Raw genomic sequence first — 24,764 nt, 5'->3', positions numbered from 1 at the left:
GCAACAAGAAGGGCTTCCTAGCTGCCCAGGGCATTAATGGTTATCCTGGATGTGTAGTTAATGTGTGTGATTTCCATTAAACAGGGGGCTGAGGGGTTAGTTTGGTGCTAGAGCTATGCAGCTGGAACATTGCCTTTCTCCTATCATGCTATCCAAGAAATTTCTCAACGTGAGCAGCAGTTACCCTCATTCAGGCGGATCTGAGCTTGCTTTGCATGATCATCCCATTATCTCCACTACTGACAACCTGGAGAGAAGTTCACCTTTGAAAAAAACTACCAGGGGGATGACGAATCCGTCAGATCAAGACAATTTTCCTGACTCCAAGGACCCACCAGGGGACGTCCAGAGAAGTAAACTGTCTCCTGTCTTAGACGGGGTCTCAGACATTCGTCACAATTTCGATGGACCTGCTGCAGATCGCTATCTCCTCCCTCAGTCCAGTCAGTCCCAGTCTGCTTCCTCGGCTCCCACTACTATGTTCCCTTATCCCAGCCAGCATGGACCTGCTCACCCGGCGTTTTCCATCGGAAGTCCCAGCCGGTACATGGCTCACCACCCAGTGATCACCAATGGAGCTTATAACAGCCTCCTGGGCAATTCTTCCCCGCAAGGATACCCAGGCACTGGATACCCATACGCCCAGCAGTACGGGCATTCCTACCAAGGGGCACCTTTCTACCAATTCTCTGCCACCCAGCCGGGTCTGGTCCCTGGCAAGGCTCAGGTCTACCTGTGTAACAGGCCACTTTGGCTTAAGTTTCACCGGCACCAGACTGAGATGATCATCACCAAGCAGGGCAGGTATGTACAGCACCAGCCGGCTCTGTGTAACCTGATTCTTCCCCAGGGTGGAAGGGAGATCAGTCAATGAGTAATGATAGATACAGACCGGACTTGAATTGATTTAATGACAATCTCGATTGCTTAAAACATGTGACTCCCTATTTGTTACTAGAAGTATATAATTTTTGTTTTGCATTTTCTATTAAATATTTTTATGTGGCATTTAATCTAATTTGTTTTAGTCTAGGATAAAACATGTTATATATATATAATATATATATATATATAAATAAATAAAATAAAAAAATAAATAGATGATACCGTTCTGTGGCTAACGAAATGCTTTTATGTGTGTGTATATATATAATATATATATATATCCCCTATAATAATATTACGCTGATAAAATCTATTGGTTGATATATATACACACATCACCCCAATGTATTTAATACTGTACTAAGAATTCATCCCTCACTCCTCCCTTAACATTTTTATGTTTTTCTTCCATCAGGCGTATGTTTCCTTTTTTGAGTTTTAATATCTCTGGGCTGGATCCCACGGCACATTATAATATTTTTGTGGATGTGATCCTGGCTGATCCTAATCACTGGAGATTTCAAGGGGGCAAATGGGTTCCTTGCGGCAAAGCGGACACCAATGTACAAGGCAAGTCCAATTAACACATTTCTCTTTATTCACTGACACGAGTTTTAGGTGAGAATGATTAATTAAAGCCTTTGTGAACTGACATGGGCGCATTTTCTTTTGCAAACTAGATTGAACAGATGATGGGGGTAACATAAAATAATATGCAAATGATCAAATTAGTCGCAAAGAAATGTATAAGAATAATGTTAACTCTGAGATTTGATGACCTTTGTGCAGGATCTATGGCATCTCACTTATGTAAATATCCCCTATAACAGGCAATAGGGTGTATATGCACCCCGATTCCCCAAATACAGGAGCCCACTGGATGCGCCAGGAAATATCCTTTGGAAAAATGAAACTGACCAATAACAAAGGAGCCTCAAATAATACCGGACAGGTCAGTGACATTGAGAAGGTTTTGATTGAGGTTTTAGGATTCTCAGTAACCACAGAAAAACACCCTGAGCCACTTGTATCTCACCAGCCTGCTCTCATTCAGCATGGGGAATATTTATAGCATGCGTGTTTTTTTCACTGTAAGCCATCTGCATGATGCATTTACAAGACTTGTAGATAGTGAAATGATATGTTGGAATAAATTACTGTGCATTAAAAAAATAAAACCATGCATTATTTACATATAGCACTTTGTTATAAAATTACGTTTTTTTTAATTTTATTTTTTTATGAAAGGTTAGAGGTACAGGTTGGATGTTTCTTGTCCCTTTAATCAGACCTTGCAACACCATGTATATTATTTCATTACAACCAGGCACATATTCTTGGTCACCTCCATTTTTTATTTTTTTTTGCTCTGTTTTGACAGATGGTTGTCTTACAATCTTTACACAAATACCAGCCGAGGCTGCATGTGGTTGAGGTAAATGAGGATGGCACAGAAGATACCAACCAGCCTGGCAGAGTGCAGACCTTCACATTCCCGGAGACCCAGTTCATTGCTGTTACTGCCTACCAGAACACCGATGTAAATATCTCATCCACCCCACAGACGCATCTCAGTGCCCAGGCACCTCCACTGTTAAACAGATTTTCAGATCTCTATCCATGTATTTCTTAATCACTCGGGAACTAGAGATGGATCTTTTATGTCCCCAAGATCACACGATAAGTACAGGGGAAAGTACTTTGCCCACTAATGAGAACACACACTGCATTGATATATACAGTAAATGTACTGGTAGAAGATTGAAGGTTGAGGTCATTTGGCTTTCATAAATTGTATGTGTATACAAACACACAAAATGATCTTGTATAGTAGAGCATATATTGTTATTGTTATAAATTCGTTTCTAAAAATGCTGAAGGTTCTGATGCAAGCCTGTCTAATGTAACTGGAATTAATACGTTTGCTAAAGGGGACACTTGATATATTGTTTTGTAGGATTGTTTTAAATGTCTTTGCTGCTAAGAGCAGTCAAAGGTTTGATATGTGATCTGGATTATGAAACATTGTCTTGTTTCTTATATACCAGGGAAAGCAATATGTGAACATGCCATTTGATTTAAGTATAGCAATTGGGCGTAATGTGATTAACACATGCTATAAATGTTAATTATCAATCCTAAATTAATTAAATAAAACATTTTTGGAGACTTCTAAGATACAAACCGAGACGCCAAATTCAGCATATTTTTGATATATTTCTAATACATAAATACATACTTTAGGACTACACAAATTCTAAATCACGGCTACCTGCATTAATTAGGACTTATTAGAAATATGTATGTGAAGTGCTCAAATTAAAACACTTGCTTTTTGTTTTAGATCACACAACTGAAAATTGATCACAACCCATTTGCCAAAGGATTTCGAGACAATTATGACACGTAAGTAAAGCAGAGATGTATATACACTTTACTTAAGTTTCTTAGAAGTGTGTGTGTGTTTAAAATTAAAAAATAAATACATTATATATATATATATATATATATATATATATATATATATATATATATATATACACACACACACACACACACACACACACACACACACACACACACACACACACACACACACACACACGCGCTATTTGGATAGTATATATCATACTAGTTGGAAGATATCTTCATGAGAGTGATAAAATATGGAATTTATTAGCGATCTTGTATGTAAAACTGTTATTTCTAGTTGCGTGTTTTTGTATGAGATTAGAAACATTTTATTTCCCCATTAAGTTGGGTGCTGAGAACTGGTTAGCTGAACTCGAATTCCAATTTTATAAATGTGAACCAACAATGAAAGATGTGATTGATTTAAATAGATGGACTATATTCTTATTTTAGGACTGGTGTTATCAGAGGTGTTTAAAATACCCGAGATTACACAGCCTTTTATGCATGTGTGGATCTGTATACAGTATTGGTAAAAGTAATCTTGATCTATGTGGTTTGTCAATGTAGGATAGCTGATCTCGGAGTGTTGAGGGTGAAGGATAATTCGGATTGGATGTGGTATGTGCTGGAAATATCTATTGAAGTTTCAGTATGAATAGTCTTTGGCGGTGTGCGCATGGGCGTTTTAACATTGAATAACTGTAAGCAGTATACTTTTTTTCAGTGCTGATAAAAATTACATTATTTTTTTAAATAATATTACTTGGTAAATATAAATTAATTAACATTAATACTTAAACATGCTGGTTGATATCGCTGAAAAAAATGTTTTTCTGTAAAAGGAAGACGCTTTGAATGATTCATTTCTTTATAATTAAATACCTCGTTAAATCTACTTTTACAACCCTTTTATGAGAGTTGTAGCAGGTGAATTTACCTACAGTGACACCTAACATGTAAATATCTAGTCCTGAATGGGCCATAAATTGTCTTAAAACTTCGCACCGTTTACTAAATGTGCCCTCTACATTGGGTTTATCAATCAAGTAGTAGTGTATTTTATGACTGACATCACATGTACTCTCAATCTTTTAAGTATACTAGATTATTAACCCCTTCACTGCTGGGGGGGGGGGGGGGGGTTTAAACGAAACAAAGTTTTAATACTGAACTACAAATTCCTTCTTTGGCTTTTCACTCTTCAAGGTGAGAACTGGGGGGGCCTTGATTTGAGTCTAGTCCAGGGGTAGCAAACTCCAGTCCTCAAGAGCTACCAACAGGTCAGGTTTTCAAGATATCCCTGATTCAGTACAAGTGGCTCAGTCCAAGATTGGGCCAGTGATTTGGCCACATGTGCTGAAGCAGGGATAGCCTGAAAACCTGACTGGTTGGTAGCTCTTGAGGACTGGAGTTGGATATCCCTTGTCTAGTAAGTGCTCTGCAAACATGCTTCCAGTTATATACCGTGACTGGGCATATAGTCATTTTGACATTATATTAATTACTTGTAGCAAGAATGTTTTCAGCAAACTTTTCAGTACTTGTATTTGTTAGCAGAAAGTAACATTAAAATTCAATATCATAAACCAATGTAGTTCGAATATCTTTAGTGCATGTATATTTTTGTTGGCATATTTCTATTTTTCTCCATGTCCAAATGTTGATGTTATTGATTCTCTACAATCATATAGACTGTACTGTTAATTTAAAATCCACATTTGCTCCATATCTATAGGTGGTGTGGATTGCTATTTCTGTTTTTAAAATTCCTTACTCTTTTTGCCTGGTTTCTGTGTAACAGAATAAAAAAGTCTTATACCTACCCAAACAATACAACTGGTTCTAACTGCACATGGGTGCACACAATGCTTCTGATAAACATACTTTTAGTGTCATAATCTCTAACAAAGGGAGACGAGCAGAAGTGTAGTTTTTCGAGGATGTTTCATGGTTCGTTTGTTTAACATAGACTTATTTTAAGATTGATACCCTATTATTTGACAAACGTGTAAAATTAAAATGACACTTGATATATCCTGGATTATATTACACAGATTAATGACAATTCTATTTTTATTAGTAATGCTCAATGTGCTTTTTCATTTATGTTTATAGACATTTAATACATGCGCACCCATATTTTGTATCATGAAAAATCAATTTAATTTATCATAGATTCCCAATCAATTATTTCTCTTTTTTTCTCACTGATTACAAACGATCTAGCAATTGCTCTTTGCTCACCAATTCCTGTAAAAAATAATAATACATCTTTAGTATTTTGTTTAACTCGCAGAAAACTAACAGTAATTCGCCTATTTTGCTATTGATGTCAACATTGAATGCATTGCAATATTGTAACGACTGTTATGTTAAGTTTGGTTTTAAATAGACTTTATCAATTGGTATATTTGCATATGTTTGGCACAACAATAATAATGCTCACTGTATAGGAAATATATAACTCGCTTTATATCAACATCACATAATTAAATGACTAGTATTTGTTTTATTTTTGAGTGAAATATATAATGCGGCACCTTTTTATTTTTATATTAACACCACCATCAACGGAGCACATGACCTATGCATATATGTTTCCCTAGTTGTAAAGGTCTGTGAAGTGGGACTGCCCAGCATTTGAAAGCGGTCATTGGAATATTGGCTTTTTGCACCTTGTGTCTCCACTAGTGACCAGGGGGAGGGGTTAGCCCCGTTTAGTAATTATGTCCCCAAATGGAAGATTCGGTCAGAAATATATAATGGTTGCTCTATATAACAAATATCCTTTATATCTTTAAGCTATTTAAAGCCCCATGATTAATGGCACTGGCAGCCTAGTCTTGTGCTGAAACACAAATGATGGTACAATGAAATCGTGTTTTGCTATTTTTACATTGACTTGCTACTACTGAAACATGTATGCATAGTCTCTCAAGGAATTAATACTGACTGCACTATTTAATTACTATATCTGGTTTTAAACACATTTTGTGGAGCACATTGGTTAATTAACCAATTTATTGTAGTGCATCAGATGCAGAAGAGAATCCTATAAAATGATACCTGGATATGAACCGACGTGTGTGTGTGTGTGTGTGTGTGTGTGTGTGTGTGTGTGTAATTTTTATTATTTTTTTACACATTGTAGTGGTCACTGGCACCCTGATGATAATAATACTTTTTTTTTTTTAATGTTTGGTCCGGCAGGATCTACACGGGCTGTGACCTGGACCGGCTCACCCCTTCCCCCAATGACTCCCCCCGGTCACAGATCGTCCCCGGCGCCCGCTACTCCATGGCCAGCTCCTTCCTGCAGGACCAATTCGTCAGTAATTACGCCAAATCCCGTTTCCACCACCCTGGGGCGGTCCCCGGACCCGGCACTGACCGCAGCGTCCCCCACACCAATGGGCTGCTCTCCCCTCAGCAGGGCGAAGATCCTGCCGCCCCCTCCCCGCAGCGCTGGTTTGTAACCCCAGCCAACAACCGCTTGGACTTCACCACCGCCTCCGCCTACGATACGGCCACGGACTTCGCCGGCAACGCGGCCACTCTGCTGTCCTACGCGGCCGCCGGGGTGAAGGCGCTGCCTTTGCCGGCTGCCGGCTGCGCAGCCCGCTCCTTGGGCTACTACAGCGACCCCTCGGGGTGGGGGGCGCGGAGCCCTCCGCAGTACTGCACCAAGTCCGGCTCCATGCTGTCCTGCTGGGCGCCGGGGGCAGCCGGCAGGGTTGGAGCGGTTAACCCTTACCTGGCCGGGGGGGAGGCGGAGGAGAGCCTAGCTGCAGCCGACAGGTCCCCGCTGCTGGGCGAGGACACCAAACCCAAGGACTTGTCCGACTCCAGCTGGATCGAAACACCGCCTTCCATCAAGTCCATGGACTCTTCAGACTCCGGGGTATACGAGCAGGCGAAGAGGAGGCGGCTGTCCCCCTCTGACCCGGCGGTCTCTGGGAGCCCCTCTCCGCTGAAGAGCGAAGGTTTGCCCCCCAGGGACTGCGAGAAGATCTGCGCCAAGGACATAGGCTATTATGGCTTTTATACCCACACCTAGATGGCCAGGGGCTCTCTATTCTCTATCAGCCAAGGTCAGCACCCTGGAGGACACCAACCAACCAACCTCTTTGCAGGATCTCTTTCACATTGGTACCCAGACCTGCACTGACCTCCTCCTATACTTCTTTTTTTATTATATCTCCTTTGCTGCCCATCCTCGTCCATTGAAGCACTAGGTGTTGCCACTGAATCAGCACCATGCTGTCCGTTGCATGTTTCTGAGGATGAGTTGGTACCATGGACAGCGCCTGCTGGTGCTCTCGGAGCAGCCGCCTCCTGAAATACTCACTGTAGCACAATCATGGCGGAGGTTGTTGACTGCTGAGAACTTGAATCCATACAGAGCTTCCTTCCATGGCCATTACATGATCTTCATGGTAGGGCTGTTAAAACAAGCTTGTAAAAAAGCCTGTGAAATGACACTACATTTTTGTTACCATTGTGAAGTCGCCAGCCTAGTTCACTGTTCTATTTTTTTTTAATTTATATTGACTTTTGTGTGTTTTTTTTAAATTTCTGACAAGACATTGAAACACTGAATAAAATAGGGTTTGCATCCCTTAGGAAACCTCCAAGTATTGTATGTCCACCGCTAACAGTTGGATGAGCACACTAATGCTTTCTTAAATATATATAATCTCTATCATAATTTCCTCACCAAGAGCAATGCATTAAACACAATTACATGCAGATTATTAATATTTTAAAGTTTTATTTATTGTGCCAAATTCGGGACAATGCGGGTGCCAAACACACAGCCCTAACATATTTATCCATATTTTCTTTTGCAGTTGTTTGGGGTTCGGATTATTTGTAAATCTATGTAAGAAACACCGCAAAACATTTCAATTCCCGAACTGTTGATGGCTTGTAGTATAGTCAAGTGAAAAATGAAATGTAAGTTGTATATTTAATGCATAATATGATTCTAGCTTTTTTTTTTTATATAGGGTACATGTCTGAAATATTACTGATTTTTAAAATGCATAGTATGTGATTTTTCTATTTATTTTCTCTTTTTTGTAAGTCTTGTTAAACATGGTAACAAGCATACACACCCATTATTCTATACTGTGTAGAATATTAAAGAGTTTTTTTTAAAAATCACCTAGTCCTATTAAATAATGCGATATATCCAAAATCTGTATACAGCTAGAGGGGGGAGAAAAATCTGAAATTCTGTGTACATTTTGGATTCTTCTGAAAATCTAATGTTGTAACTTTACTTTTTTTTTTTCCACATATGTAAATATTTGTTGTCTGTGAAATCAAAAAGTTAAAGAAGTATGTGCTCCTTTAGAGATGTTTTGCTTGTTTGTATCGTCCTGTATCACTAGTGAAATAAATCCAGTAAAACTTTAAATGTTTAATAAACTGGAGTTGTATGTTTATACATGCAGAGAGGCTTCTTCTTTTCATGTGGATTTAGGTTGCCTCAATATTGACTTCACTTATTGTAAAATCATATTGATTTGTATACTTCATTTAGAATTTCAATGAGATTAATATTTATCTTGGCATCACAAATGTGCGCTTTTTATTTTTTCTTCGTAGATTTGTGAAAGTTAGCAAACAATCTCTCACCATACTAAATTATAAATCCAGACCTGTTTACAGTGCTGTACTGGAGGTTGGTGCAGTAAAATCTACAGGCTGAAAGTACATTGGGATATTAGATGTGCTTAATTACCCAGTGGAGAACTCTTGTCGGGAATTAAGTAAATATCATCTGTCTGATTATTTTGTTCTTAAATGCCATGAGATCTAATCGTGTTAACTGGATGTGACTAGCATGTTGAGTAAAGTAATTGTTATACATTTTTTTTTAACGTATGTACTAAACACATATCCCAATTCAATTGACTAAATGTGAATAGCATACCAGAGGAAAATATTAATACCTCAGAAGATAATGGAATATATCTGTAGGTAAGAGGTGTATGGATGTCGATATGGTGTGAGATATCTACGTACTTTACGTAACACTTAAAACAAATATATATTCTCTCCTAAATGTGTGTGTATGTATATGTATATGTATATATGTATATAAAAAGAAAAAACAGGCGCACACCTAGTGCATTAACATAATAAAAATTGTATTTCAAGGAACATAAAATCTATCAAATGCCCACTCACAAAGGTAAAGCAATAAATAGCGTGTATGAGATTGGCTCTCGTGCCGTCAGCTAGCTCCTTAGCAGCTATATATATTTATATATATATATGTGTGTGTGTGTGTGTGTGTGTGTGTGTGTGTATATATATATATATATATGTGTGTGTGTGTGTGTATATATATATATATATGTGTGTGTATATATATATATATATATGTGTGTGTATATATATATATATATATATATATGTGTATATGTGTATATGTATATATATATATATATAATTCTCTAGCGAGATGTAATTTTGTAAATATAATTTCTGATTACAGGAGAGAATCCTTGGTACCAGACAGTATATTTAGCAAACGGATCAAATCCTAAATCTCCTCGTCACTATGGGTAGGGTGAGGACTAAAAACTCCGAGGTGTTGGTGAAAGGTGTTAGTGAAAGGTTCTGTGATGCATGTTGAGTCCAACATCTTTTTAAAACTCCTTAGACAATATGTTTTTTATCTTTTGAAACGGACAAATGATTCTGAGTGTATATTAACTAAGTTAAATTCTAAATATAAGTGCCACAAGGTACCATCAAATAAAGGCACATTTTATTTAGAAATCCTATATTAATACAGTCTATAAAAAAAGAAAAGTAATGAATGTCCCTTTTGATATGTGTGTGTGTGTGTGTGTGTGTGTGTGTGTGTGTGTGTGTGTGTGTGTGTGAGATATTATATATATCAATTAATTTATGAAGTTGTATGCTAGTAATTTTTTAGTTTTATCAATTTTTGCTTACTCCACAAATTAATTGAAGTTGACTGGTTAATATGTAAAATATACTTATAAGGGGCGGTCAATTCCCTATTTTATAAATAGGATGATGTCATACAAGGAATATAATTATTTCAGTTATTAATTTTTGTATCTCCCCCTCCACCCCCCGAAGAAATTTCAGCCGAATGTAAAAGAGCATAGTTTTTAAGTACACTATTTTAAGAATTCTTCAGTGGCATTAAAAAAAAAAAAACCACAAACTAGATGTGTGGACTGTATAGTATATCTTGAAAGATTATATCTAAATCTTACAGAACTCAATCCTACCAAGCGGCAGTTTAATGTTTCGGCATCACTGGGCAATTCTTTTACAGTAGTAACATTACATGTTACTGCAAAGTCAGGTGGTTTTTATTTTATATACACAATATATTATTATTTGTTTTTAACATTTAGCTAGAATCCATTTCCTTGTGAAGATATTGCTTTTCATTGTTGGGTGTCCTTTTATTTCTCGACAGAGGAAGCCAATTAAAAAAGCCTAGTTTTCTATTTGTTCGTGATCTATATCACATACAAATGTAAAATATATATTACGAACACATATTTATACACCCCACATCACCTGTTATGCTTCGTTTATTAGGGGTACAATCTTGTGTAAAAATAAAATAAAAACGTCAATACAAAAAAATACCCATATGGTAGTTTTTTTTTTTATGCGATTTTCAATAAATACAGAAAATACCTTGCCCTACAGCACTAACATGCGTACACTATGGCATTTTGGAGGAGAAAACTAGGTTGATGAACATGACAATCGTAATATGGTTCTGCCAATCAATTAAATAAAAGTTACGTTGATTTTGCTCACTATATTATTATTTTAATAATAGATTATATATTGTTTAATGCAACTTGTAGACTACTGTATGTTGCTAAATTGTAGTGAGATTCGTGGTTTCTTAAGTGGATCATTCTGGCTTTTTATTTTAATCATATATGGGATTAACAAATGTAGAGGTAATATTGTTTGAGAATCCAAGGATGACACTGGAAATTCGATGCATTGCTTATCTCTGAAACAGTGGTAATGATATGATTGTGAATTAAGGAATGCATTACACCAGGGGTAGCAACCTCCAGTCCTCAAGAGCTTCCAACAGGTCAGATTTTTAGGATATCCCTGCTTCAGCGCAGGGATGTCCTGAAACCTGACCTTTTTGGTAGCTCTTGAGGACTGGAGTTGGCTACCCCTGCACTACACAATATTCAGACATGGCAGGAGGTGGACAGAACTTGTAACCAGCCGAAACGTTGGTTATTTTGGCTGAATAAAGTCCTATCATAACAAGTGTTGTGCCCACTTCCATCCATATCTGTATGCAGCACCTCGTCAACACCAGTGATGGGGTATCCTGTGGGGGCCAAGCGAACCTGCACCAAAATCATTGTGCCACTTGACCAAGAAGATTTCTCACAGTACTCCATTTAATTACACAATATTATCAGCGCTCGTAGAATAATAGTGTGTTTGGTCATCTTCCCTTTGCAAATACATACTGTAGTTCTGTTTTCAGGTTTGGGATGGAGTCACACTTAGTAAACTTGACCCCCAATGTCTTGCGAGACCGTTTCTTTGCAGAGAAACGTTGCTGGATCCCCCCAAAATAGTTGGACCCTCTTGGATCTTGAAGGGAGATATTAGATGGGGAAACGGCAGCTTTGAGTCTTATTGTACCAAAATACCTTTATACTTCTATTAAAGTCTCCGGATATGTTTTGTTTTGCACTAGATTTGCCTCCATTTTAAAGATGGGAGTTTTTTTTTAAAGAAATAAAACTGTTGGTTGGGTTATGTCAACATTAAGTAATCTAATTTCTTAATCTACATGCAAAGTATAATACAGTTCTAAATGGGGTTGTTTGTTGGAATCCACTACAACTGTCTACAATAGACTTGTACTAAAAGCCAATTTAACATTTCTTTATGTTACTTGTAGATTCCCATGACAACATCAATGAAACCCAAGCTAATTTCTCATGGCACATATTTCTTAAAGGGTGGTTTATTTTTAAAATTTTTTTTTTTAAGAACACCTACAAAGAAGCACCAACAAATAAAACGGTTGTGTATGTTTTCACTTCTGTGAACGCTTTTTCATGATGTTGGGATCCTCCGTGTTTCTTTCTACACAAACATGGATGGATATTTAGAGATGTGTTACAATGAAACACAAGTGGGTTGTTTGTCTGATCTGTTTTAACAGCTATGCCACCTCTTCACTCCTATTTAAGTATCTGCCTTGGTTGGGTTTACTGGTTTAAAGAACAATTATACTTCTTTATGCTATAACACTAAACAATTACATTGCTTTCTTGATTACTCCCCCCCCACCCCCACACCTTGTCTAAGATGGTTAATAAACTAGAAAAACTTGTACTATAAGCAAATCTACATCATGTACACCTCCACACTAATTACCATCTGGTTTGACTAAGATGAGGAGGTTTGACAAGCAGGCTTAGCTAGCATTTGTGTCCCCCCCACCTTTGATTTCAATGTGTTTCATGTGGTCTGATCATCTTGGAAAGAAATCTAGTCGAGGCAGCAAAAACAAATACATTATTTTCAATTTGTTTACTTATTAAACTATTAATCTCAATATGTTAATATTTTTCTTGTAAACATGTGTTGCCTAAATATGGCGTGGTGGTTAGTTCATTGTTGTTGGATGAAGCAATAAGTGTATCCAGTCTGTTGCTTTAGAGTTGCTGTATTGTTTTCCAATACAAAATCATTATATCAGAGTTATTCATTAAACTGCAATAGTGCCAATTGGGGCAGTATAGCTCAGAATCTCTTATTGACTTCCATGAGAGTTTATGAGCAATAATGCCACAACCAAAACTATCCCAGTGTAATAAATAACACGCATAGAAGCTGCTTTAAAATTATTTTGTATTGGAACAATCAAGTGGACACATTGGACCAACCATATGTGCCCACATCACCCATCAGGTATTACATTATTTAAAGTGTTTATGTTTTTCTGTTCTGCATATTGTTTCTGTCCTAAGTAGGATAATCTATTCTGGTTTTCACATTTAAATAACTGTAACCAAAACAATGTATCTGTGTGCCAGTACAGCCATTAGTGTTTAATGATATAATTATTTAGCTTTCAAAACATTTCTTTTCATAATACATATATATATGATCCTAGAGATGGAGTATAGTCCTGTGTAAGGTAATGGTCTTTAGACTGGGGTGTCCATGCATGAGACCCAGTGTCAACTGCATGTGACCTTGACAATATCATTTATGTACTAATAATTTTATGCGATGATCAATATCTATCTATCCACACGTGTCATGTTCTAATTTTTGTTTTCCTTTGAAATCATTTGATCTCCCATGTCTGATCTGTAAATATTTCTGGTAAAGACATCCTAACTAACGTGGCCCATCATTTAGGATGATCCAAAATACAGCTAAGGAGCCACCCTAACAATTTGTTAATCTCTTGGCCTTGGTATTGTCACGCAGGCATTTAATTAAATGGATGATTGGCATTGACTATCAAACTTTAGTTAATGTTCTCTAAATACTTCTGAGTGAACACCCCCCATGGTAATTATAGGGCTTTTGCAGTTGCATCATATAAGATCAATACCTTAGGCCACGGCCAGGGTGTAAAGATGTGCGCTCAGCGCGTTTAAATACCTTGTTCCTGATGGACGCCTCCTATGTGCTGTTGCATGCACGCACACGCACATGTGTGCTTGGACCAGAGCTGTGCTTGGGGTACAATTTGTTTTTTCTGCGCGATGGAGCGTCACATGACCAGGTAAGAGCCAATGACAGAACAGCAGTCACAAACACCAATCAGATGGAGCTGAGGATGTGGCGTCACGCGGCACTCAGTCAGTGACACACCCCTCCCCCCGAGCACGCAGTGAGCAGGACACCCAATCACTCCTGCTCGAGCAGACCACGACATCACGCCTCATGAGCGTCAGCGCGCATCTCTTCATCCTGGCCGCAGCCTCATGTTGACTTTTCTGATTCTGAGGCTGCGGCCCCACTGGCGCAGACCGCGTTCATGCTTGAGAGTGGCGACGTCACCAGCTCACCAAGTATGAGTCCCGGGTGTCCAGGCTATTTTGCAACCTCGCGCTTGGGGGCTTGTTGAGTGCGCAGCAAACTCACTTTTTTTTGTCTCCCCAAGCGCGCGACAATTTCAATTGCACAAACTAAACTTGGCAAGCGCCGCGCACTCAGCACGCTCAGGGCTAGCGTGGCCGCAGCCTAACATGTTTTGGGTTTGAAGTGTTGTAATTAGAATTTACTTCCAGTGTGTCATTTACCGTAAATAGGGCAGAACGTGTGATGCTTCTACATAATATTTCTATACTATATATATATTTTGGGATAATTCTAGAAAATAGGCACTTTTACTCGTGTTCTGGATGCGGTTTTGGTTGTAAAGAATGTATTGTTCTGGTTTTGCCCAAACTCAATTTGTTGGTTTGTATTTTTTAGCAAGTTATGGAAAAATAACTCACACTGAGCAGCCAATGCTAAAATGAACAAATTTGTAGACAATCATAAAAACAATGCAGAAATTAAAATGATATAATTGATCAATTTAAAATAACTAAAAAACGATATTGGGTGAAACATGACAAGTTTTCAACTCCAGTGGTAACTCTAAAGTAGAGATGGGCACTTGGCTTGGTAATACAGTTGTGTTTTTTTAATCTAAAAAGTTTGTTCGTTTTGGAATGTAATATTCTGGTCGGTTCTGATACCCGCTCTCCCCATTTTGACCATCTATAACTCTAGACCGCACTAAATGCAGACACAAGTGTTCAATGGTTTCCATTTATTAAATTTTGGCAATCCTGATGAGCAAGTTAGCAGAAGTCAATTGAAATAATTTGGAAGTTCAAGGCCTTCGTGAATTTCTGAAAACATTATTAGCAATGATTGACACTTGTTTGTTTTTTGCCGCTTTTTATATTGAGTTTTTGGTTGAATATTCACAAGTAATGAAAGATTGCTAAAAATTCAGTTTTGTGTTTATTTATTTGGCAAAGTCAACCTAATTTTAATCAGTGTCTATATTATAACTTCAGTTAATATGAGCCTGTAATCATTGGATTGCTAATTTATTATGAATTGGTTGTGTACTGGGTTGGTCAGTTTAATGAGTGAGGGAGTTGGTATCTACCAAATGCTATTGTGTATTTGTGTAATCTAAGTAGCGAGAGGAAACAATTCTACAAAGCATAGAGAGTGGGACTGTCAGGTTTTAGTACACCCAGGAAGACCATGAGAAAATATCAAAGAAGAGATGAGCGGTGTATACAGAAGAGATAAAACTGTCCTGAAAAATACCTGCAAGTAGAGAAGTATATTAAAGCTGCAGTTCAGGCAATATCCTGCATGTGTTTTTTTTTTTAATAAATCAGTTCTGTAGTAAGAAAAAATACTTTTAGCATTTTCTGTTTTAAAAAAAACAACAACTTTGAAAGACCAATTTTCTTGTATTCTATTTTAACAAGCATGCTTGTTCCTATAGCAACGATTTACATTCCCCATATTTAAAGATGTCGCCAAACTTTGCTGATCAATAGACGGAGAACGAATTGACCGGCAGCTATGCAGTTCTTTAGGTAATTAGAGATTGCCCACATGAAACTATTGAAGTAAAAAAAAAAAAAAAAAAAAAAAAAAAAAGACTGAACTGCAACTTTAATCATACCCTGTGAAAACAGGCTGTTGCTATTGTAAAGTGCAACATTAGTGCTACATAAATGGTAAAGGCAAATAAAAAATACAGCATTGGTTAAACAGAGCTATTGAAAGTCAATCGAAGAGTAAGTGCTACAGACATAAATTGAAACATTTCATATTTAAAAGCAGTGACGTGGATATTCACTGAACATTACATACACATGGGATCATTTATTAATAAGAAAAAATGGGACATGGCACTCAACAATTTATTATAAAAACAATACGTAGAAACAAAAATAGAATATATATGAAAACAATATAAATCTAATGCGACAAATTAGTTCCCCAACGCTTGCTCTTGTAATAGGTAGACACTCCGCTGTATTTTCATCATAAGATATTGTTTTGCATTTATGCTTTTGTTTCTTAGATAACAATAAATAGTTGAGTGACAATTCCTATTTTTTCTTATAAATAGGTAGGTAATTGAGTGATACTTCCATTTTATCCCCTTAGATTTGCTTATATTTGGACTTTTTGGGAAGAATGGTCATGGGTTATTAGCAACTGCTTACATATTTGTGCACACTATTGCAGGAGTGGCCAACTCCAGTCCTCAAGAGCCACCAACAGGTCAGGTTTAAACAATATCCCTGCTTCAGTACAGGTGGCTCAATCAGTGGCTAAGTCATTAACTGAGCCACTGATTGAGCCACCTGTGCTGAAGCAGGGATGTCCTTAAAACTTGACCTATTGGTGGTCATTGAGGACTGGAGTTGGCCACTCCTGCTCTACTGTTTGCTATTTCAGCCATCCATAATCCATATATGAGGAAGAGTGCCAGAAGAGGACTTTGCTTGCGTATCATTCATTTATATAGCTATGTTTAATTATTTGAATCTGTTGATAAATATGGAGAGAGAGAGTCTATTTTAATTGGTTACTTTTGTTGCATTAAGTTGAATTCCCCTGACTTAGATGATACACTATAATGGCATCTGCAATGTATAGCTGGTTCTTTGTCATTTACAGGGTTAAAATGCATTGTTACTATTCTTGTTTTATTAATTGCATCTATGACTTTGGCTGATTTTATATCCTTTTTGTTCGTACATAATCAAAGAAGTGCCAGTAACACAGCCTTGTAAGATGAAGCTACATACAGTAAAGTACAGTATATCAAATCAACAGAACAAAGGCCAATGCATAAATATATCTAGGAATAAAATAAACGATTGAATGTCAGGATATATTTGACATCACTAAAGAAACACTCTTATTTGTAATGCCATAGACATCATATAAAAAATGTATCTATTTTCACACGCGTTTGACATACCCCCCCCCAACCCCACTCAAAATTCTTGTTAAATCAGCTAAACAAAGAATCAAGAGAAACCTTTGCATTTATGGCACTTAACACTAGGCCAACAGTAAATTTCTTGAAATAATGTTAACAGTTAATATTTGGAAACTCAGTTGCTGAATTTCCAAGCTGGAAATTGCCACAAAGAAGTCGATAATGTACATACCATGGACATTTTTTCCCCTTGTTCTCTCATTTTCCCTTTTATTGTGTCATTGTGCCTGCCCTATAATTAAAGATAAGTTCAAATTTGATGTAAACCTAGTTAACTACAAATCATTGGTATCCCTTTAGTATAACAGGGGCTAAAGCATCTCTCTGTAATGCATCGGGTGATCTTCCAACACTAACGGCGTTAAAAGTAGGTAGTAGGAAATTGTTAGGATAATAGCCAAGTCTTGATTTACTATCCTAAATGTTATTGAGCATAGCGAAGGAAGAGACAGATGCTATGTTGACCTCTTCTTGTTGGTATCTAGCAGCCAGCTAGCTTTTTGTTTCCAGTCCAAAAATATGTGAAATATATGCTGTTGTGTTTTCTGCCTAGAATAACTGCAAGTCTTTCTAAGCAGATTCTGAATAATAGATAATGCCAGTTTGAAATTTTCTTACAATGTTAGTAGGGCCGCTGAGCTAGGACATCTGTCCTATGCCCGGTGGGTGTGGGGGGGCCAGGTCGTCACTGGGAGTAGACAGGGAGTTGGCCCAAGTCAGAGGTCGGGTCTGGTTGCCAGGCCTCTATTGGCTGCCAGCACCCCAGTTCTTCCCCCCCAATTGCGGCCCGTCCTTCACTGCAAGCCCAACCTAGCAGGAAGTTGGGCCCGGTCTGGAAGGTGGCCGCAACTTGTTCATCTGCCTGCGGGATTGGGGTGGCACCAGAGGCCTCCCCCCAAGGTAACATTCGTGTGGGAATTGAGTGTGTGTATTGGAGGGAATTGAGTGTGTGTGAGGGGGTATTGAGTGTTTGGGTGTGGTGGTGGGGGGGAATTCAGTGTGTGCATGTAATTTGAGAGGGAAAGGGATTGAGTGAGGAGTGGGAGAGTGAATGAGCGAGATAGGGGGGTGTAAGGGGCAGACAGGGGGACTGTGAGTGAGCAAGAGAAGGAATAGAGGGAGTGTGAGTAACGGGATGAACGTGAGCAAGGGGGAGTAAGTGAGTGAGAGGGGGGAGTGAATGAGCAAGGCAAGGTGGGGGTTTAAGAGAGGGAGTGGGGATAGGTGGAGGTGTAAGAGACAGAGGGAGGTAGGAGAGGTGGGGGTGTAATTGATGGAGGGGGAGAGGTGGGAGTGTGTAACAGGGCAAACCTGTTAATAGCTGGAGCTATTGGATGTCAGCCAGGTAACAGTTAATCGCTGCCAGGAGGAAGGCAGGACTACTAACATCCCAGCGAGGTGCATCAAGAGTTTCAAAGGCAGGAAAGGGAAGTGTTTGTGTCTCTCCCTGGTCTGGTACAGACCACATGTGTGCCCGTGATACATGTTGCTATATAGATGTATATGGTCTTTCATACCCTGGGAAGCGGATCTTTGGCTAGGAAAAGCCTGTATTTTATGTTGGTGAAACTTCAGCTGAATAAAAGCCTACAATCTTTTCCCCCGGGCCTAAGGTGGTAACATTTTGGGGCAGCAAAAATGTCCAACCCTATATAATTTTGCCGCACTATCGGACCTAATGGGAAGGTACTTGCCTGTGTCGGACGCCTCTTTTCTGCCGCCCTCCTGCTCCTTTTGAATCCCAACATCAAATGACACTGCGGACGTCCCCAAAGTGACACCACACGGCATCTCGTTGCTATGGCAACGTGATGTCGCGACGTCAAATTACATCATGACATTGCATTTCCATGGCAATGCGCCGCTATGCAACATCATGTTGGTGACGTCCACAGCGTCATTTGGGGCTGGGATTCCAAAGGAGCAGGAGGGTGGCAGAAAGGAGGCAACCAACACAGGCAAGTGCCTAGGGGCGGCAAATTTTGAAATCCGCCACTGGTGGGGCTTTAAGAGAAGAAGGGAGGAGAGGTGGGTGTGTGTGTGAGGGAGGAGAGGTGGGAGTGTGAGGGAGGGAGGAGAAGTGGGAGAGTGAGGTAGGGATATGAGGGAGGATAGGTGAGACGTGAGGGAGGGAGGAGAGGTGGGAGTGTGAGGTAGGAATATGAGGGAGGGAGGATAGGTGGGATATGAGGGAGGAGGGAGGAGAGGTGGGGGTGTGAGGGAGGAGAGGAGGGGGTGTGAGGGAGGAGAGGTTGTGAGGGAGGAGAGGAGGGGGTGTGAGGGAGGAGAGGAGAGGTGGGGGTGTGAGGGAGGAGGGGAGAGGTGGGGGTGTGAGGGAGGACAGGTAGTGGTGTGAGGGAGGGGAGGAGACGTGGAGGTGTGAGGGAGGAGAGGTGGGGGTTTTAGGTAGGAGATGTGGGGGTGTGAGGGAGGGAGGAGAGGGGGCGGTGTGAGGGAGGAGTGGATAGGTGGGTGTGATGGAAGGAGGAGAGGTAGGGGTGTGAAGGAGGAGGGGAGAGGTGGGGGTGTGAGGGAGGACAGGTAGTGGTGTGAGGGAGGGGAGGAGAGGTGGGGGTGGGAGGGAGGAGAGGTGGGAGAGTGAGGTAGGGTTATGAGGGAGGGATGATAGATGGGAAATGAGGGAGGAGAGGTGAGAGTGTGAGGTAGGGATGAGGGAGGAGAGGTGGAAGTGTGAGGTAGGGATATGAGGGAGGGAGGATAGGTGGGGGTGTGAGGGAGGAGAGGTTGTGAGGGAGGAGAGGAGGGGGTGTGAGGGAAGTGAGGAGGGGATGTGATGGAGGAGAGGAGAGGTGGGGGTGTGAGGGAGGAGAGGAGAGGTGGTGGTGTGAGGGAGGAGGGGAGAGGTGGGGTGTGAGGGAGGAGAGGTGGGGTGTGAGGGAGGACAGGTAGTGGTGTGAGGGAGGGGAAGAGAGATTGGGGTGGGAGGGAGGAGAGGTGGGAGAGTGAGGTAGAGATATGAGGGAGGATAGGTGGGAAGTGAGGGAAGAGAGGTGAGAGTGTGAGGAAGGGATTTGAGGGAGGGAGGATAGGTGGGATATGAGGGAGGCGCAGTGTGAGGTAGGGGTTTGAGGGAGGGAGGAGAGGTGGGGTGTGCGGGAGGAGAGGTGGGGGTGTGAGGGAGGAGAGGTTGGGGTGTGAGGAAGGAGAGGTGGGGGTGTTACGGAGGAGAGGTAGGGGTGTGAGGGAGGAGGGGAGAGGTGGGGGTTTGAGGGAGGAGAGGAGAAAAGGGGGTGTGAGGGAGGAGAGGGTGTGAGGGAGGGGAGGAGAGGTGGGGGTTGAGTGGAGAGGTGGGGGTGTGAGGGAGGAGAGGAGATGTGGGGGTGTGAGGGATGAGGGGAGAGGTGGGGGTGTGAGGGAGAAGAGGAGAGGTTGGGGTGTGAGGGAGGACAGGTAGGGGTGTGAGGGAGGAGAGGTAGGGGTGTGAGGGAGGGAGGAGAGGTGGGGGTTTGAGGGAGGAGGGGAGAGGTGGGGGTGTGAGGGAGTAGGAGAGAGGTGGGGGTGTGAGGGAGGAGGGGAGAGGTGGGGGTGTGAGGGAGGAGAGGAGAGGTGGGGTTGTGAGGGAGAAGAGGATAGGTGGGGGTGTGAGGGAGGATAGGTAGGGGTGTGAGTGAGGGGAGGAGACGTGGAGGTGTGAGGGAGGAGAGGTGGGGGTGTGAGGGAGGAGAGGTGGGTGTGTGAGGGAGGGGAGGTGGGGGTTTGAGGGAGGAGATGTTGGGTTGTGATGGAGAGAAGAGAGGGGGTGGTGTGAGGGAGGAGTGGATAGGTGGGGTGTGAGGGAGGAGAGGTGGGGGTGTGAGGGGAAGAGTTGGGGGTGTGAGGGAGGAGAGGAGGGGTGGGGGTGTGAAGGAGGACAGGTAGGGGTGTGAGGGAGGGGAGGTGGGGGTGTGAGGGAGGAGAGGTGGGGGTGTGAGGGAGAAGGAGAGAGGTGGGGGTGTGAGTGAGAAGAGGATAGGTGGGGGTGTGAGGGAGGACAGGTAGGGGTGTGAGGGAGGGGGGAGAGGGGGCAGTGTGAGGGAGGAGTGGAGAGGTGGGGGTGTGAGGGAAGGAGGAGAGAGGTGGGGGTGTGAGGGAGGAGAGGAGAAGTGGGGGTGTGAGGGAGGAGAGGAGAGATGGGGTATGAGGGAGGAGAGGAGGGGTGGGGGTGTGAAGGAGGACAGGTAGGGGTGTGAGGGAGGGGAGGTGGGGGTGTGAGGGAGGAGAGGTGGGGGTGTGAGGGAGAAGGAGAGAGGTGGGGGTGTGAATGAGAAGAGGATAGGTGGGGGTGTGAGGGAGGACAGGTAGGGGTGTGTGGGAGGGGGGAGAGGGGGCGGTGTGAGGGAGGAGTGGAGAGGTGGGGGTGTGAGGGAGAAGAGGATAGGTGGGGGTGTGAGGGAGGACAGGTAGGGGTGTGAGGGAGGGGGGAGAGGGGGTGGTGTGAGGGAGGAGTGGAGAGTTGGGGGTGTGAGGGAGGAGAGGAGAGGTGGGGTGTGAGGGAGGAGATGAGAGGTGGGGGTGGGAGGGAGGAGAGGAGAGGTGGGGTGTGAGGGAGGAGAAGAGATGGGGTGGTGTGAGGGAGGAGTGGAGAGGGGGCAGTGTGAGGGAGGAGTGGAGAGGTGGGGGTGTGAGGGAGGAGAGGTGGCGGTGTGAGGGAGGAGGGGCAAGTGGGGGTGTGAGGGAGGAGGAGAGGTGGGGGTGTGAGGGAGGACAGGTAGGGGTGTGAGGGAGGAGAGGTGGGTGTGTGAGGGAGGGGAGGTGGGGGTTTGAGGGAGGAGATGTTGGGTTGTGATGGAGAGAAGAGAGGGGGTGGTGTGAGGGAGGAGTGGATAGGTGGGAGTGTGAGGGAGGACAGGTAGGGATGTGAGGGAGGGGAGGAGAGGTGGAAGTGTGACGGAGGAGAGGTGTGGGTGTGAGGGAGGAGAGGGGAGGTGGGGGTGTGAGGGAAGAGAGGGGTGTGATGGAGGGAAGAGAGGTGGTGTGAGGGAGGAGAGGAGAGGTTGTGGTGTGAGGGAGGACAGGTAGGGGTGTGAGGGAGGAGAGGTAGGGGTGTGAGGGAGGGAGGAGAGGTGGTGATTTGTGGGAGGAGGGGAGAGGTGGGGGTGTGAGGGAGTAGGGGAGAGGTGGGGGTGTGAGGGAGGAGGGGAGAGGTGGGGGTGTGAGGGATGATGGGAGAGGTGGGGGTGTGAGGGAGAAGAGGAGAGGTTGGGGTGTGAGGAGGGAGTTAGGGGTGTGAGGGAGGAGAGGAGGGGTGGGGTGTGAAGGAGGACAGATAGGGGTGTGAGGGAGGGGAGGTGGGGGTGTGAGGGAGGAGAGGTGGGGGTGTGAGGGAGAAGGAGAGAGGTGGGGGTGTGAGTGAGAAGAGGATAGGAAGGGGTGTGAGGGAGGACAGGTAGGGGTGTGAGGGAGGGGGGAGAGGGGGCGGTGTGAGGGAGGAGTGGAGAGGTGGGGGTGTGAGGGAGGAGAGGAGAGGTGGGGTGTGAGGGAGGAGAGGAGAGGTGGGAGTGTGAGGGAGGAGAGGAGAGGTGGGGGTGTGAGGGAGGAGAGGAGACGGGGTGGTGTGAGGGAGGAGTGGAGAGGGGGCGGTGTGAGGGAGGAGTGGAGAGGTGGGGGTGTGAGGGAGGAGAGGTGGCGGTGTGAGGGAGGAGGGGAAAGGTGGGGGTGTGAGGGAGGAGGAGAGGTGGGGGTGTGAGGGAGGACAGGTAGGGATGTGAGGGAGGGGAGGAGAGGTGGAGGTGTGATGGAGGAGAGGTGGGTGTGTGAGGGAGGAGAGGGGAGGTGGGGGTGTGAGGGAAGAGAGGGGGTGTGAGGGAGGAGAGGCGGTGTGAGGGAGGAGAGGTTGGGGTGTGAGGGAGGACAGGTAGGGGTGTGAGGGAGGAGAGGTAGGGGTGTGAGGGAAGGAGGAGAGGTGGGGGTTTGAGGGAGGAGGGGAGAGGTGGGGGTGTGAGGGCATAGGGGAGAGGTGGGGGTGTGAGGGAGGAGGGGAGAGGTGGGGGTGTGAGGGATGAGGGAATAGGTGGGGGTGTGAGGGAGAAGAGGAGAGGTTGGGGTATGAGGGAGGACAGGTAGGGGTGTGAGGGAGGAGAGGTAGGGGTGTGAGGGAGGAGAGGAGAGGTGGGGGTGGGAGGGAGGAGAGGAGAGGTGGGGGTGTGAGGGAGGAGGGGAGAGGTGGGGGTGTGAGGGAGGAGAGGTTGGGTGTGAGGGAGGAGAGGTGGGGGTGTGAGGGAGGAGAGGAGAGGTGGGGGTGTGAGGGAGGAGAGGAGAGGTGGGGGTGTGAGGGAGGAGAGGAGACGGGGTGGTGTGAGGGAGGAGTGGAGAGGGGGCGGTGTGAGGGAGGAGTGGAGAGGTGGGGGTGTGAGGGAGGAGAGGTGGCGGTGTGAGGGAGGAGGGGATAGGTGGGGGTGTGAGGGAGGAGTAGAGGTGGGGGTGTGAGGGAGGACAGGTAGGGATGTGAGGGAGGGGAGGAGAGGGGGTTTACGAGTGGGAGGGAGGAGGTTGGGGGTTTATGAAGGTTAGGGGACAGAGGTGGGCGGTTTAGGAGGGGAGGGGAGAGAGGTGGGGGGTTTATGAAGGTGAGGGGGCAGTGGTGGGGGGGTTTTGAGGAGGAGGGGGGAGAGTTGGGGGGAGTGGTGGGGGTTTTCAAGGGGGAGGGGGGAGAAGTGGGTGGTTTACGAGGAGGAGGGGAGGGGTGGGGGATTTACGAGGGTAATGGGGAGGGGTGAGCTTTACGAGGGGAAGAGGGAAAGATGTGGGGGAGAGAGTTGAGGAAAAAAGTGAGGAGTAGGAGGTTGGGAGAGAGGAAGAGAGGTTGGGGATAGAGATGAGGGGGAGAGAGGTGGGAGAGGAGGAGAGGAGGAGAGAGGTGCTGGGTAGGGGGACAGAGGTGGGAATTAGGGGGGAGAGAAGTGGGGCCTAGCGGGAGAGAGGTTAGGGGGAGAGAGGTGGGGTTGAGGGGAGATAGGTGAGGGGGAGAGGTGGAGATGTGGGAGTGGGGAGATATAGGGGGTTTATGAGGGGAAGGGGGAGATGGAAGAGTTGGGGGGTTTACTAAGGGGAGTGGGAGAGGTGGGGGTTTTATGAGGGGAAGGGGGAGAGGTGGGGACTGGGGGAGGGAGATGGGGGTGAAGGGGAGAGAGGTGGGGAGAGAGGTGGAGTTGAAGGGGAAAGAGGTGGGGGAGAGAGGTGTGGTGAGGGGGTGAGAGGTGGGAGGGGAGGAGAGAGTTGGGGGAGAGAGGTGGGAGGGAGTGGGAATGAGAGGTGGGGGAGAGAGAGTTAGGGGAGGGGCTGAGAGGTGGGGGGAGAGAGGCGAGAGATGGAGGGGCAGAGAAGTTGGGGGGCATGGGGCGGCAAGAGTTGGGGGAGGCGGAGAGAGGTGGGGGGAGAGAGGTGGGGGAAGGGGGAAAGAGGTGTG

The 24,764-nt window shown here is 43.9% G+C and overlaps 1 protein-coding gene across 1 annotated transcript; it reads left to right on the top strand.

Annotated features, from left to right (window-relative positions):
• On the top strand, positions 1–8,243 carry TBR1 (T-box brain transcription factor 1). Its single transcript, XM_075606790.1, has 6 exons — positions 1–804; positions 1,301–1,455; positions 1,716–1,837; positions 2,267–2,425; positions 3,230–3,291; positions 6,511–8,243. Exons 1-6 carry the CDS (start codon positions 116–118, stop codon positions 7,355–7,357), a joined length of 2,034 nt encoding a protein of 677 aa, XP_075462905.1. The 5' UTR covers positions 1–115; the 3' UTR covers positions 7,358–8,243.
• The last annotated feature ends 16,521 nt before the right edge of the window (positions 8,244–24,764 follow it).

The sequence above is a fragment of the Ascaphus truei genome, chromosome 7 (assembly GCF_040206685.1).
Source record: "Ascaphus truei isolate aAscTru1 chromosome 7, aAscTru1.hap1, whole genome shotgun sequence".
Lineage (NCBI taxonomy): Eukaryota > Metazoa > Chordata > Amphibia > Anura > Ascaphidae > Ascaphus > Ascaphus truei.
This window is presented reverse-complemented; position numbering and strand designations above follow the sequence as displayed.